The sequence below is a fragment of the Bubalus kerabau genome, chromosome 1, assembly GCF_029407905.1.
Source record: "Bubalus kerabau isolate K-KA32 ecotype Philippines breed swamp buffalo chromosome 1, PCC_UOA_SB_1v2, whole genome shotgun sequence".
In the NCBI taxonomy this organism is placed as follows: Eukaryota; Metazoa; Chordata; class Mammalia; order Artiodactyla; family Bovidae; genus Bubalus; species Bubalus kerabau.
In genome coordinates, this window is record NC_073624.1 from 43,359,221 (window position 1) to 43,375,592 (window position 16,372).

The window sequence follows — 16,372 nt, forward strand, 5'->3', positions numbered from 1 at the left end:
CATCGCCATGGAAAAGAAATGCAAAAAAGCAAAATGGCTGTATGAGGAGGCCTTACAAATAGATGTGAAAAGAAGAGAAGAGAAAAGCAAAGGAGAAAAGGAAAGATATTCCCATTTGAATGCAGAGTTCCAAGGAGAGATAAGAAAGCCTTCCTCAGCGATCAGTGCAAAGAAATAGAGGAAAACAATAGAGTGGGAAAGATTAGAGATCTCTTTAAGAAAATTAGAGATACCAAGGGAACATTTCATGCAAAGATGGGTTCGATAAAGGACAGAAATGGTATGGACCTAACAGAAGCAGAAGATATTTAGAAGAGGTGGCAAGAATACACAGAAGAACTATACAAAAAAAAAGCTTCACGACCCAGGTAATCACGATGGTGTGATCACTGACCTAGATCCAGACATCCTAGAATGTGAAGTCAAGTGGGCCTTAGAAAGCATCACTATGAACAAAGCTAGTGGAGGTGATGGGATTCCAGTTGACCTATTTCAAATCCTGAAAGATGATGCTGTGAAAGTGTGGCACTCAACATGGCAGCAAATTTGGAAAACTCAGCAGTGGCCACAGTATTAGAAAAGGTCAGTTTCCCTTCCAATCCCAAAGAAAGGCAATGCCAAAGAATGCTCAAACTACTGCACAATTGCACTCATCTCACATGCTAGTAAAGTAATGCTCAAAATTCTCCAAGCCAGGCTTCAGCAATACATGAACCGTGAACTTCCAGATGTTCAAGCTGGTTTTAGAAAAGACAGAGGAACCAGAGATCAAATTGCCAACATCTGCTGCATCATCAAAAAAGCAAGGGAGTTCCATAAAAGCATATATTTCTACTTTATTGACTATGCCAAATCCTTTGACTGTGTGGATCACAATAAACTGTGGAAAATTCTGAAAGAGATGGGAATACCAGACCACCTGACCTGCCTCTTGAGAAACCTATATGCAGGTCAGGAAGCAACAGTTAGAACTGGACATGGAACAACAGACTGGTTCCAAATAGGAAAAGGAGTACGTCAAGGCTGTATATTACCACTCTGCTTATTTAACTTCTATGCAGAGAACATCATGAGAAACGCTGGGCTGGAAGAAGCACAAGCTGGAATCAAGATTGCCGGGAGAAATATCAACAACCTCAGATACGCAGATGACACCACCCTTATGGCAGAAAGTGAAGAGGAACTAAAAAGCCTCTTGATGAAAGTGAAAGAGGAGAGTGAAAAAGTTGGCTTAAAGCTCAACATTCAGAAAACGAAGATCATGGCATCTTGTCCCATCACTTCACGGGAAATAGATGGGGAAACAGGGGAAGCAGTGTCAGACTTTTATTTTTTTGGGCTCCAAAATCACTGCAGTTGGTGACTGCAGTCATGAAATTAAAAGACGCTTACTCCTTGGAAGGAAAGTTATGACCAACCTAGATAGTATATTGAAAAGCAGAGATATTACTTTGCCAACAAAGGTCCGTCTAGTCAAGGCTATGGTTTTTCCAGTAGTCATGTATGGATCTAAGAGTTGGACTGTGAAGAAAGCTGAGCGCCGAAGAATTGATGCTTTTGAACTGTGGTCTTAGAGGAGACTCTTCAGAGTCCCTTGGACTGCAAGGAGATCCAACCCATCTATCCTAAAGGAGATCAGTCCTGGGTGTTCATTGGAAGGACTGATGCTAAAGCTGAAACTCCAATACTTTGGCCACCTCATGGGAAGAGATGACTCAATGGAAAAGACCCTGATGCTAGGAGGGATTGGGGGCAGGAGGAGAAGGGGACGACAGAGGATGAGATGGCTGGATGCATCACTGACTTGATGGACATGAGTTTGAATGAACTCCGGGAGTTGGTTATGGACAGGGAGGCCTGGCGTGCTGCAATTCATGGGGTTGCAAAGAGTTGGACTCGACTGAGTAACTGAACTGAACTGAGCATGGCCCCACCCATCAGAACAAGACCCAGTTCCCTCTCAGTCAGTCTCTCCCATCAGGAAGCTTCCAGAAGCCTCTTATCCTTCTCCATCAGAGGGCAGACAGGGTGAAAATCATAATCACAGAAAACTAACAAATCTGATCACAGCCTTGTCTAACTCAATGAAACTATGTCTAACTCGATGAAACTATGAGCCAGGCTGTATAGGGCCACCCAAGATGGATGGGTCATGGTGGAGAGTTCTGACAAAATGCGGTCCACTGGAGAAGGGAATGGCAAACCACTTCAGTATTCTTGCCTTGAGAACCCCATGAACCATATGAAAATGGGCTACAGTCTGCGTGGTTGCAAAGAATCTGACAGGATTGAGATACAGGCATTCATCTAAAATCAAGAATTCCCTTAAACCCAAATAAGTGTTTTCAATTCTAACCATATTCAAATATTTTCTGAATGGGATCATCTACCATAAAGAATGATAGGGTTTATCTTTATTTTTGGTTGTTTTGTAATTTCTGCACCTGATACTTAAAAGTACAAAACGGTGGCATGGGTTGAATTGTGTCTCCCTAAGATAAATGCTGAAATCTTAATCCCAACACCTGTGAGTTTGATCTTATTTGGAAATAGATCTTTGCAGATGTTAAGATGAGGCAATTAGGGTGGGCCCTAAACCAACATGACTGGTGTCCTTATAAGAAGAGAGATATTTGAACACAGACATAGAGGGATAGTAGCCATGTGAAGTAGAGGCGGAGACTGAGTTCTGTTACTATAAGCCAATACTGCCTGGGCCACAGGAAGTTGGAAAACACAAGAAAGGATCCTCTCCTACAGGTCTTGGAAGGAGCATGGCGTTGCCAACATTTTGATTTTGGACTTACAGCTTCCAGAACTATGAAAGAATAAATTTGTCATTTTAAGCCACCAAGTTTGTAGTACTTTGTTACAGCAGTCCTAGGAAACTAATACAGACAGTGAAGGCATAACTTTTCTAATTCCATTAGACAGTATTAGCATTATATTTAAACAGTCATTTAAAACTATTCCTAAGTGCACATTACTTCAACAAGAAAAAAATCTCTACTTTTGCATTTTCTTACATGATGGAATTAAAAGTCAAATACTTGTTGTCAATTCATATTTCAAGTGGATTAATTTGGTTTTCGAAAAAGTAGTGATTGATAAAATCGCTAATAGTTACTGCTAAGTCACTTTAGTCGTGTCCGACTCTGTGCAACCCCATAGACGGCAGCCCACCAGGCTTCCCCGTCTCTGGGATTCTCCAGGCAAGAACACTGGAGTGGGTTGCCATTTCCTTCTCCAGTGCATGAAAGTGGAAAGTGAAAGTGAAGTTGCTCAGTCGTGTCCGACTCATAGCGACCCCATGGACTGCAGCCTATCAGGCCCCTCCATCCATGGGATTTTCCAGGCAAGAGTATTGGAGTGGGGTGCCATTGCCTTCTCCGTTAATAGTTAAGCAGTCCCCATAAGAGGTGCAGAGCGCTGTTGCCTTCATTCACTCCTTCAGTCAACAACTCAAATGAAGAACATGCTTACTTGTTATTAGTTGGTCCTGTTGCCAAGACATCAGACTGTAACTTTGGAAAAAATCCTTGCTCATATTTGCCTTGACCAATTTTCATATCAAGTAGATGTGGGTGGATTGCGGTGTGATCCATTTTCATCAGTCGCTGCTCAATTGACTGGGCTATAAATTAAATTTATAACATGTTAGAAACATTTCATTGGCTAAACCTTAAAAGATAATGCTTCCTCTACTCATGCAGTGACAAGAAACTCTATCTTTGTGATAGTCTGAAATAGATTTTTACAAAAGCTCTTCAGAAATCAGTATAATGTAAGTATAAAAAGGTTAGTTTTAAGCAAATACTAGATAATGAATTTTCATACTATTTTCTGCATGTGGCAAAAGTAGGGCAGTGGGGTTAAAAAACAATCTATAATTTAGCACTGAAACAGTTTCCCATGAGTGGGAAATTCATATTCTTAATGAAAATACGGTTCTAAGTACAACATTAAAGAAAATGATGGTAAATAAAATATCTTCCTTGAGCTGAAAGACAAACTAGGGAAGGTAAAAGCAAGCTCTATAGCCCTATGTTACTTTATTTCTTTGTGCAAAGATCCATTAAATATTCATGCTTTTCCACTTGTAAAAAAACAAGCAACTGTGTAAAGTTTATTACCTTCACGTTTAACAACAGTCTCATTCTCATTAGGAGTTATTTAAAAGTGTTCATTAGATCAAAATGAGTAATGCAGAGAAAAATAAAATAAGCAGGCATTTAGAAAATGTCCAGAGAATAAAAAACTCCCATTTGAAGAATAACATAGGCTAGAGTTAAAAAATAGAAATTACTCAATATTTCTATTTTAAAACCACTGAAAGTTGGGAGATGTTTCAAAGGCTCAGGAAAGAAACAGTGAACTATTTCTCTGGTTAAAAAAAAAATCTGATCTTAAATGTCTTTATCAATTGCATTTATAAGAGAAAACATAATACTTGTAACCAAGGTTAGGTCTCCCATCCCGTGCCTAGAGATTACTGCTGGGGAGGACAAGCAGTAACTGTGTGTGATAAACAGAACACACTGTGGGCAGTGTGTTCTCTCTTGGGAGCTGAGAGAAGTAAAAAGGTATTTTCTTATAAATATTTCATAGAATCAGTTTACTCTGCCCTATTCAATACCAGCAGACTGAGTATTGCTGGTTCTTCTCCATATATATTCTAAAGAAAATCTTTTGGGGTGGAAAGAGGTCTGTGAATGACACATTTCACTCTAGTCAAAAGAACCTACTTAAGATCATCTTATGTGAGATCGATGCCTCCCAGCCAGTGTTTGTGTTTGCAGAATTAAGAGATGTGTACAGAAGGCATTACTACAGTAAACTTCAAAGTGTGAGACATCTACTTTAAGCTTTCCTAATTTTTCTTTATAACTCATATGAATTTATCCAGAACTTTTTAAAAATTCATTTTAATGTGTAACTTGTAACTTCTCTCAAAATACAGTCCATATGTTCTGGACTGGGCAAAAGGGTGTCATGCTTTAACGTAGTGATATTTAATTTTCAATGATGCCCTCTGACTTGCCACAACAGTATATATATTCTTAATGCTTCCTAATATTTATAAAACACAATTTAGGTTTAGGCAAATAATGCTTAGATTCATGGTACGGAATTCTCTGAAGTCCCTGCCAATTTTATGTTCCATGAACTACTACAAAATTTCACCTCTGCCAAAAAGTGCTTCTACCCTCCCAAAAGGAAAAAAAGAAAAGTAGCGTCAGTTTTTCTGTTGGATTTAAAATGATAGAAAAACCCATCTGATATTGAGTTATTCTCCTTTAGTTAGGAAGCTCTGTAGAAACAAAAATCACGATTCACAATTAATTATCTGGGTTTATAAGATTGCCACAGGGAGCACAATGCAATGTTACATTTCAGTGACTATACCATCAGTGAATACTGAACATTCAGAAATTATTAAATGCCTGCTTCGAGAGATCCTAGGCCTGTTGTTAGACTTTCAAGGGATTGTGCCAAAACTCATTTTCTGTGATTGGTAAGGAATAAGAAAACTCTGCGTTACTAGCAACTTGTGGTCTTTCTGCAAAGAAATCATGAGGTTCTGGTGCCACAATATCAGCAGCAGATAGCCTCTGCCTAAAGCGTTCACCTGCAAATCAAAATTCTTTTTAGTTAGAGGCAAAATAGAAACAAAAGCAAAACAACAAAGGACCAAAAAAAAAAAGATACACAATAAAATTCAATGTCAACAACAAAATCCCAATCTCTACAGCTTCTGTTGGGAGTGAGGGTGAGGTAAGTCTTTTAAAAGATAAAAGTGTATTATCTTTTACCTGATAAAAGAAATAACTGCACCATCATGAGAGACAGATATAGTCACAGTCAACTGCTTCCCTTTAAAGAAAGTCTTTGATAAATTAAGTTCCTGGGAGACTATTCCTAAACTTAGTTTAATCTCTTTTAAATATGGTAAGTCTATAATGGTACATTTTTAAGAGTATTATATAATTTTTGTGATGACAGTACGAGTACCAAACTCTGAGAGGCCAACAATCTATTTTAATTGAAAAAATTTTCTAGAAGCATACAAATAAAGCAATCAGTACTTAGCTTCATTTTAAAAATTCTGTCAGGAAGGGAGGAATAAAATTTGCTCAAGAAGGCATTATACTATTTACATGGCTACTAAAGCACTGAAAACCATACTACTCTCTGAACAGGCATAGACAATTTTGATCACTCTGCTCCCCCAACTTTCAGAAACAGAGAGGCAAATGTCACTTCCTAAAGGGCTCCAAGGATCTACCCTCGTAAGTGGGATACAACAGAATGATGTTTCCTCAAGTTATCAGAAACCTCTGAAGGCTACACAAGGGACATCATTTACATACTTCTTTCCTTAAAACATGTTAGTTACAGCATCACCACACTCTTGTAATTCTGCTCTACCTCAAATGAAGAGAGAAAGGCAAGCAACAGAGGCAGAGCAAAGAAAATCCACATTTGCTGCTTTTTGCTCAAAAAAAAAAAAAGAAAAGAAGGTGGCTCTCAAACAGCTTTTACACTTGAAGGGGAAGAAATAAAAGGAAGGGGCACTCAAGTGATAAAAGTCAGTTTATTGGCAGAGAAATAAACTAAGAAAGAGTTAGGAATCGGGTATAGAAGTATAAAACTATGTGGACTGGTACATTTTACATGTTTATTTATTGAAAGAACAGCTTAATGTGTTAAGACTCCAGGTGCCAGAATCAGTCAAACTCGGGTTCAAATCAGGGCTTCACCAACCACTAGCTATGCAATCACAAGGAAGTGACTTCACCTCTCAGTTTTCTCAACTGTAAGACGAAGGCAGCAATAAAACAGATAATAAAATGTGTCTATACCTCCTCATTATTATGATCAAATGCAAAACTGTACATAAAACAGCAGGAGTATGTACTCAGTAAACACTATTAATATGATTATTTATTTAACTGACTATGCCAAAGCCTTTGACTGTGTGGATCACAATAAACTGTGGAAAATTCTGAAAGAGATGGGAATACCAGACCACCTGATCTGCCTCTTGAGAAATTTGTATGCAGGTCAGGAAGCAACAGTTAGAACTGGACATGGAACAACAGACTGGTTCCAAATAGGAAAAGGAGTTCGTCAAGGTTGTATACTGTCACCCTGCTTATTTAACTTATATGCAGAGTACATCATGAGAAATGCTGGGCTGGAAGAAACACAAGCTGGAATCAAGATTGCCGGGAGAAATATCAATAACCTCAGATATGCAGATGACACCACCCTATGGCAGAAAGTGAAGGGGAACTCAAAAGCCTCTTGATGAAAGTGAAAGTGGAGAGAGAAAAGTTGGCTTACAGCTCAACTTTCAGAAAACGAAGATCATGGCATCCGGTCCCACCACTTCATGGGAAAGATGGGGAAACAGTGGAAACAGTGTCAGACTTTTTCTGGGCTCCAAAATCACTACAGATGGTGACTGCAGCCATGAAATTAAAAGACGCTTACTCCTTGGAAGGAAAGTTATGACCAACCTAGATAGCATATTGAAAAGCAGAGCTATTACTTTGCCAACAAAGGTTCGTCTAGTCAAGGCTATGGTTTTTCCTGTGGTCATGTATGGATGTGAGAGTTGGACTGTGAAGAAGGCTGAGCGCCGAAGAATTGATGCTTTTGAACTGTGGTGTTGGAGAAGACTCTTGAGAGTCCCTTGGACTGCAAGGAGATCCAACCAGTCCATTCTGAAGGAGATCAGCCCTGGGATTTCTTTGGAAGGAATGATGCTAAAGCTGAAACTCCAGTACTTTGGCCATCTCATGCAAAGAGTTGACTCATTGGAAAAGACCCTGATGCTGGGAGGGATTGGGGGCAGGAGGAGAAGGGGACGACAGAGGATGAGATGGCTGGATGGCATCACTGACTCGATGGACGTGAGTCTGAGTGAACTCCGGGAGCTGGTGATGGACAGGGAGGCCTGGCGTGCTGTGATTCATGGGGTCGCAAAGAGTCTGACACGACTGAGCGACTGATCTGATCTGATCTGATAGTATTAAACTGCCAGACAAGATTGGCCAAGACTCACAATTCTCTGAGAGAAAAACTAACATCAGGGTTGGGAAGCTCTCATTTGAATACGAGAATCTAGAGGTTTAATTTCAATAGATGAAGCTATTTTAATTAATGGTACCACTAAAGTAAATAGTTTTAATTATGTAAATTAGGTAGCAACTCAAATTTACTATGTTAAATTAATACTTATTTTCCTTGGATGAAGAGAAGAAAAGGTAAAAAGCAAAAAGAGCAAAATAAGCAGCAAAACAAAGATTAATATTTTTTCATTAAGGTAATAAAGAGAATAAGACAGAAATTATAGCAACCTAATAGTTCTAATCCATTCAGTTTGTTGCTGTTTTTCGTCTTCTGAGGGAAGAGCAATGTCAAGTGGGAATAGGACAGACATTAGCTCACAAAACAGAACAAAACAAAACTACAGAAAGCATCTCTTGATATACCAGAAGGATTAACCAGGAAGTCTAAAACTGAAAATTAATTTTGTGGTTTATGAGGTCAACAATGTGTAAAAAGAAATGATAGTGGATTTTAAGTTAGTTTTTAAAGGCATGACAAATGTACCTGCTTCTTTTAAAGTGCTGCATTTCTGGTAAATAGATGTCCTCAAGGTGGGTGCCCTTACATTATACAGTCTTATCTTTTCAATCCGAGAGTCAAAGACTCGAAGCAAAGGATCTTTCTCCTCCCATTGAGACATAATTTTGTTATCAATAAAGGTGGCAAACATCTGTGTTTCAATGAAGCGTGAAAGAAATGGCAGGTACGGCTCTGGCTGGTCAGACAGGAAGGAAGCCTGTAATGAGACAATCAGGCAATTAGTAGTGCAAAGAGATCATCTCAATACTACATGATAAACCCCAAAATTATCTGTCGCTAAAGTCATTCCTTTTCAGTAACACGCAAAACTAATGTATGATATTAAAAAAATCCTTAAAACTTCACTTTCCCCCCCATCTTCTAAATTCATAGAATTTAGGTCACTTAAGTCATTAGCGCTGCTCCTACCTCTCAAAACTGATTTACGTTCTGGTCCTCATGACCATCATGCAGAAAAGAGAGCACTGTTAATGAAAGATGGTGGATCAGTCGCTACTGCTGCTACTGCTACTAAGTCACTTCAGTCGTGTCCGACCCTGTGCGACCCTATAGACGGCAGCCCATCAGGCTCCCCCATCCCTGGGACTCTCCAGGTAAGAACACTGGAGTCGGTTGCCATTTCCTTCTCCAAGGATCAGTCGCTACACGAACGTCAATTATTCTCTTCACTTGCCATTAAATTTGACACCTTTTCCCCAGTAAGCTGTAATTTTTTCCACTCTCTATTCCTAGACTATGCCAAATACCTCCAAGTCATAGGCAGCCAGGTGATTAATGGATACAATAATAGCATTAATGTATACATAAGCAATTCTCTTCAACAAAAAAACAATATGGAATTTGTGCTTATAAGTAAAATCATCTGTTCTTCAAGTAGATGTTTTCCTAGGTGCCCACAGTTAGAAACTGATGGATTAGTACTAATTCAAGATCAAACTCCATCCAGACCTGTGCTAACAGAATAGTCTGGGCCTTAACCACTAAAAAAATCACTGCCTGGAAAACCATCCAAAGCAAGCCAAGCCTGTTGAAAACATGTACAACCAGCCACATGTTCCTGTTACCAGCTTGTCTGCTTGCATGGAATGGCTCAGGAAATTGTAATCAGCTTCTAATTCAAAGGGTTCATTTCTTTCCTTTGGCTCTTCAGGCCCATGCATGTAGAGGAATTCTAGTCACAACTTGGCACTAGCTAAAATTTGGAAGTGGACTACTATTTCAGCTACTGGGATGCCTCTGCTTTTCATTCTTTTGATTGAGTGCAATGTGGCAAAAGCCAGAAGGGGAAAGGTGGAAGTATACGTTCTGATCTATTGTTACTCTCCTCAATACTCATAGCTTTCTCCCAGCATATTTATTTAGGAAACAAATTCTGATATTTAGGATGTCTTTAAAAAACTTCCTTACAGAAATCCACTTATTCAATTTAAGTGCCTTCATAGCTTAGATGTAGTCACACAAATCCAAATAGCCAAAGAACGGTTCATAGCAGTCTCCAGAAGTCAGCTCACCTCTTAAAAAGGTATTTTAGAGATAAACATCAACTTTATTTTTCATAGAACAAACAGCCTTTTTTCCCAAATGGACCAAATGTCTGGCTTTTTGATATTCAGATCCTTGTGGGCTATATCACTTTAAGTCAGCAAAGACTTGGCTTGCAGGACTAGTATGTGATAGTTCTGTAAATTTTCCTACTGAAAAATGAGATGATTACAAGCCTTCTGGAATCCAACATGAAACTTTCATTTCTCTAGGGGTTATATAAAAAGAATTCCATTTATAGTTTGAAGCTACATAAAGATTAAGAGGAAGAATGTAACAGTGCTTGATTTAGATAAGAATTTGAATTGCTCCAAGGATAAATCATGAGTATACACAGATTAGTTCCAAGCTGGCTAGGAAAAAATGTGCAGAAATGGTTAAGCTTAATGAGAAAGGAACCTAACAGCAGGAATACATTTGGATAGGTAAAGGCCTCTTAATTTATTAAAGAAGTTTTTTCTAACATAAAGTGCATCAGAACTTAACTGTTAAATGTGGTTTATATAACTATCTAAAAAATACCTGATGAAGTCAGAAAGAAATCTTTTATACTACCCACCTTTACAGAAATTTTTTGTTAATACTTATTTGGCAGATGCTCCAAGATTGTAGATTAGCCTCTTGGAACATATTAGCTTCTTTTAGAGGTCTTCCATGACACAAAGATACCATTTAGCAAAAAGCCATAATTTATTCTAATTGCAACATCATGCCTTGGCAACCATAAAGGCAAGGGACTGAACTACATCCTAGTGACCTGAAAGTTAATGTACACCCCTAAGTGCTTTTGTCCTGGGCAGGGGGAGTGATGGTGGGGAGGGGAAGAAATCTGGTGAATATGTCCAGAAAAACTGGCAGAAGAACATACTAGACCTTAGAAAGAAGCCTCAATTCAGCAGGACAATCAAAAGCTAGTATCACTTTCTGTCTTCCTTTTCTGATACTTTGGAACATAGTCTAACAGTCATAAAACCTCATTGTTTTTCATAAAACCTCATTTTTTCTCTTTTGATGCTGAGATAAAAATTTACCTTCTGAAAATAAACTTGTTTGTTACCTTTATATGGGCAAGTTGTGACTTCACTGTGGGAGGAAGACAAAAATCTAAGGCTTTATTAGAAAGGAATAGGCTTCATTTAACTAGACTTGATCCTAAAATATGAGTAAATAAAACTCTTACAAGGTGAGGTAGTGTTAACAGATTTGGAAAATGAATGAAATTTAAGAGTTTCTATTTCAAGTATCTTCAAAGTATAGAAAATTTAAAAATGAGGTTAAAGGCAATTTAATACATGATTCAGTGAGCAGCTTAATGAGCTAGTTCCTTTACTTTCCTGTGAAATTATTTTATCTATTATAAAATAGTGGTTAAAAAAAGTTCTTAAGGGGAAGGGTGGGGGGAAAATCTGTATTTAAAAAAAGTTAACAAAATCAATAACATATAGCCTATTAAGAACCACAAAAAGGGAAACTCTGGTTGTTTTTACTTTATCAAAGTTTTGCATCTGTTCCCGGTTGGTCAGCCAGGATTCCAGGTCCTGGGCAGTCTGAATCACAAACGCTTCATAATCTGCAAACATCTGTGTAAAGCGGTTGGCAAAGACCTCTCGGAGCTGAACATTGAGCTGGTAGTCCCTTAGTTCTGCCTCTTCACACTGCAGTTTTAAGTCTTTTTCTTTTTCACTGAGAGAGGCAGATAGGTCCATTTTTTCCACAGTCACACCAGTCCGCTTGGCCAGAGCCTGGAGACGAGCTATGGTTTCGTTGCCCTTCAGTAACTCATACATGCTGATGCTATTTGCAGAGACGTTGCCATTCTTCTTGTCATTGACCAAGTCTTTCAGAACCAGATTCTTGAGCTTGGTGGCACTCTCACTGCAATGTAGACTGCCCTCAGGAGGGATCCCAAACTGAAGAAGAACTTCAGAGAGTTCCTGGATAAAATCCACTTTATTGGGGAACTGTGGAAATTCTTCAGGCAACTCAATAAAATGGTTGTCAATATCTACAAAACACAAGTTAGCCTGAAAGAGAAAAAAGAAATACAAAGGTTTGGAATATTATGTTCTAAAATATTCTTGCCAGCTATTATTAACAAAACCACAGGTTTCCACAGCCTTTTATGCTAACCTTCTCAGAGTTAAGAAATTTTTATTCTTTAAAAATAAATCCCTGTTGCCAGCATTTTCCCCTATGCAAAGGAATATATATCTTTAACATATATATATAAATCATTTCCTCCAGGTCTCATCAGTCTATTATAACTGATGAGGATACGACTCTGCAATATATGGCATCTAAGTATTCCTTAAACAGGTAAAAGTGCACAGATTCATAGTACCTTACAAATAGGAGGTACAGGGTAAAATGCTCACTGAGCTTGAACTTTCTATGCCATTCCATTGCTCTAACACCATTTATAATTTAGAATTAATAATTGCTAAAACTTAGCAGCTATAGTATTCCAAAATGGAAAGAAACTGGCAAAGAGCATTACAGTTCACAGAAAATCCACAAATTTTCACTTTATCCAAAATTAGCTTCAACCTCTTATACAGCAAGACCATTTCAGAAGCCAGGACAAAGAGCAGGAGACAGAGAGGGGTGGGGTTAGTGCCTAGACAAAGGTAAGTGACCCTTGAGTAATTCAGTCTTGACTTGAATATTTTTGAGTCAAGGAAAAGGTTGAAATAAGAGAAAATGGCTTTTTTTTTTTTAAGTTTGCTTATACTCAAGATTTTGAATTAAGAGACTTTTAAATATCTTTCAAGTAGATAAAATTCAAGGGGTTAAGTACCTGCATAAAATTTGGATTATCCCTCAGGTACCTGATGACAATATATGCAAAAACAGCATTTTACCTTTATTGTTCATACCCTCTTAGTCAGAACAAGATTGTCAGAGTAAAGGAAAATAGGGGGGTAGGAGGAGGGCAAGGTAGCCCATCACATAAAACTGATCCTGACTGTATAGTATGCATAAGGTGAAGTCAGTAAACAGAATAGGAAGTCTCAGCTCATACTTCCCTCTACCTGCCCCCCAACAATGCCCCTAAGGTCAACAAAGACAGAATTCACACTATCTTCTGATCTTGAATGCTAACATCCTTCGTAGCTAAGTCAGTAAAGAATCTGCCTGCAATGCAGGAGACCCAGGTTCAATCCCTGGGTTGGGAAGATCCTCTGGAGAAGGAAATGGCAACCCACTGCAGTATTCTTACCTGGAGACTCCTATGGACAGAGAAGCCTGGCAGGCTACAGTCCATGGGGTCGCAAGAGTCAGACACAACTTAGCGACTAAACTACCACCACCAAGATCAAAAAAGGAGAGCAAACAATTGGGTCTCTGTTATTCTCTTTTGATCCCTGTTCTTCGTGTTAGTATTGATAAGCAAGAAGTACAGCAGAGTTCCACATTAAGATCAACAAAAGCTCAAGATTTTCTACTATCCAAAACCAGAGAATCAACAGTGACTCTTAAAGCCTAAGACAACCTTTGAATCCAATCTTTTAAGTCTGTAGATGAAGAAACTGAGGCCCAAGAACGGACATGATTTCCTGACACCTGTTCCAGATATGCATCTTCAAACAGCCTGGTGGCTTAAGGGATTCTTTTCTTTTCCATTATGCTTCATTTCCAATGTTAATAGTTTTCTCAAAATAAAGTAAGAGCTGAAGTCATATCTTACTGAAGACAGTAGTGCTACTTACAGCTTTATTTAAATCCACATCTTGATATATGTTTCTACAGTCTCTAGAAAGTAGGATGTATTGTAAGGCTTAAAGGGAGAAACTAGGTCACCATAATTCAAATGGATGATTCAATATCTTTAAAAATGGAAGAAAAAAATTCACTAACTTGCTAATCTAAATGTTAACCTGCAACCTCTCATCACTTAGATTTTGTACTGTCTCCATCATTAACGCCTTCCTGCTATCCTTTTCAACCCCTCTCCTTCTGCCATAAAAAGAGAAAAATGATACATTTGGGGAAATTTTAAAGCTGTCATGCTCATGTAATTACTGCTGCTGCTGCTGCTAAGTTGCTTCAGTCATGTCCGACTCTGTGCGACCCCATAGACGGCAGCCCACCAGGCTCCCCCGTCCCTGGGATTCTCCAGGTAAGAACACTGGAGTGGGTTGCCATTTCCTTCTCCACTAGTAATCACTACTGAGCCAAAAATGTACGGCAAGGTGGGTGTTCCTGCACTGCAGTTACTGGCTTCTCTCCATATTCCTGCGATTCTCTCTCACCCTCCTATGCAGGCTTGAAAGGGTCCAAATTGGGGTTTTATTACAAAGAAGAGATAGGGAGTGTAAACTTGTGTTATAAAAATTTATTGAAGACAAACCAAAAAGCCCTTTTTCTACAACAGAAAAGAACTGCATACAATAGGGTATTCTTGTAAGTCAGTTTCTCATTTTTAATACCATTGAATCTAAAAAAAAATTTAAAAACTCAAGAATGAAAAATATACTCAACATCTCAATCCAATGTTGTTTTAGGACTAAATACTTCTATAACTTTACTAATCAACCTGCCAGAAGCCTTCATGATATGTAATTACTACCAATTAAAAACAATGAACATTCCCTCAAAAGTAAGGGGACAAAGGATTGAAGCTTAATGATCTCTTTTCCCAGGAAGTCTGTCCCAATCCTAAAGGCATTTTGATTTCCTTTGTATACATTCTTTGATCTTTCATTCCTCTTATTTTTTTTAGCCTCTGCTATTGATATTTGTAAATGTCTTATTTTGGAAAACAGAACACCTCTTAAAGGTGACTTTTTTCCTCTAGATGTCTCCCAGGATATCACACACTAGTAGTGTATGAGACAACTGTTTGCTGAATGAATGAATAAGGCTCAAGGAGATTGTCATTTTATGGAACCTTAAAAATGGAGCCAATAGGATAAAGTATCCAAAAACGTGAGGCCAGGGCAGCTCTCTCCATGTTTGCTAAGAGTTCGGCTTTCTCAATGGCTGAAGTTAAGCTGGCATAAGTGTATATCAGAGAGGAAAATTTAACAGTTTCATAGAATTTTAGGGCAAGATATGACAACAAAACAAGACAACAAGAAAGTAGCAAAAGCAAGATATTAACAAAAAGAAAATAGCAAAAGCAATGCTATTTCAGCTTTTCTCTTGCTTTTTGTCTACCATTCATTGTAAAGATGGTAGAAAGTGAGGTACCAGTCTATACAACTAATTCTTAGTGCTACATCCTTGCACCATCACTTTCCTGTACCCCACCAAAAACAATGTAAGAAACAGCTACCTGTGCCTATCATTTTGGAATCACGGGGCTAGTGAGTGCATAGTTAATTATAAGCCTATGTAGTTACATTAGTTAGCTAACAACTAAAGTCATATCTTCTTAAAATAATCATTTTGTAAACTTATTTTCACAACTATTCTAAGAAACCCTCTCACTATTTTTAGCTATTATTTTATTTTGCAGTTTTAGGGAAAGGGGAATATTACTAGCCACTCTTAAACAATGATTATTTTTATAACCACTTCCTCCTCCAAATTATGTGTGTGGATTATTTCATCTCATTGTAAAACAACAGCAGAGCAAAGTGATATGCCATTAGCCTTTTCTTCTAAGTCAGTAATGCACACGTGTATACTTTCTATACAGAAGCACTACTATTTTCACAGCTGATTCAGGTTATTTCATATTATTCTACTCTATGAATAGATAAGTATGTATACTTATTAAAGTACTGATTTAGTAAATGAAAAATCAGAAAATCACAGATATTACTATAAGAGCTTTCAGAGTATTTAAGTATGTTCATTTTTAGAGTCAGAGGATACACATAGACACATACACACAGAGGAAACACATAGACACAGAGAAACAGAAAGATTTCCTAATAACAAAGACACCAAGCTGGCATTTAAAATTCTCTAAAAGTAAATAAATAAATAAAAACTTCTCAACAATTATTACTCATGCAAAAATGGAAATGTAATATCTGTGTCTAAACAAATATAATTTAATTAACATGCAAATAGACCAGATACTCAACAAGAAACTAAAACATATCACAGTTTAAATATTTAAACCGAACTGTATTTGGCTACTCTATTTCTTTTTCCTTGAAAATTTAAAGGGCTTATGTCTTTGAACCAACAAAACACTTACATTAATTTAATAAAAGAG

At 37.9% G+C, this 16,372-nt stretch overlaps 1 protein-coding gene across 2 annotated transcripts in view; it reads right to left on the bottom strand.

Annotated features, from left to right (window-relative positions):
* The window catches only part of DENND5B (DENN domain containing 5B), a 221,890-nt gene that overhangs the window by 64,874 nt on the left and 140,644 nt on the right, over window positions 1-16,372 (bottom strand). For both annotated transcript variants that reach the window (XM_055573205.1, XM_055573197.1), the window contains 3 exons: window positions 11,688-12,224; window positions 8,623-8,854; window positions 3,484-3,634 (listed from right to left, as the gene is read on the bottom strand). In XM_055573205.1, coding sequence (XP_055429180.1) covers window positions 3,484-3,634; window positions 8,623-8,854; window positions 11,688-12,224 — 920 coding nt within the window. The remainder of the gene's footprint in view (window positions 1-3,483; window positions 3,635-8,622; window positions 8,855-11,687; window positions 12,225-16,372) is intronic.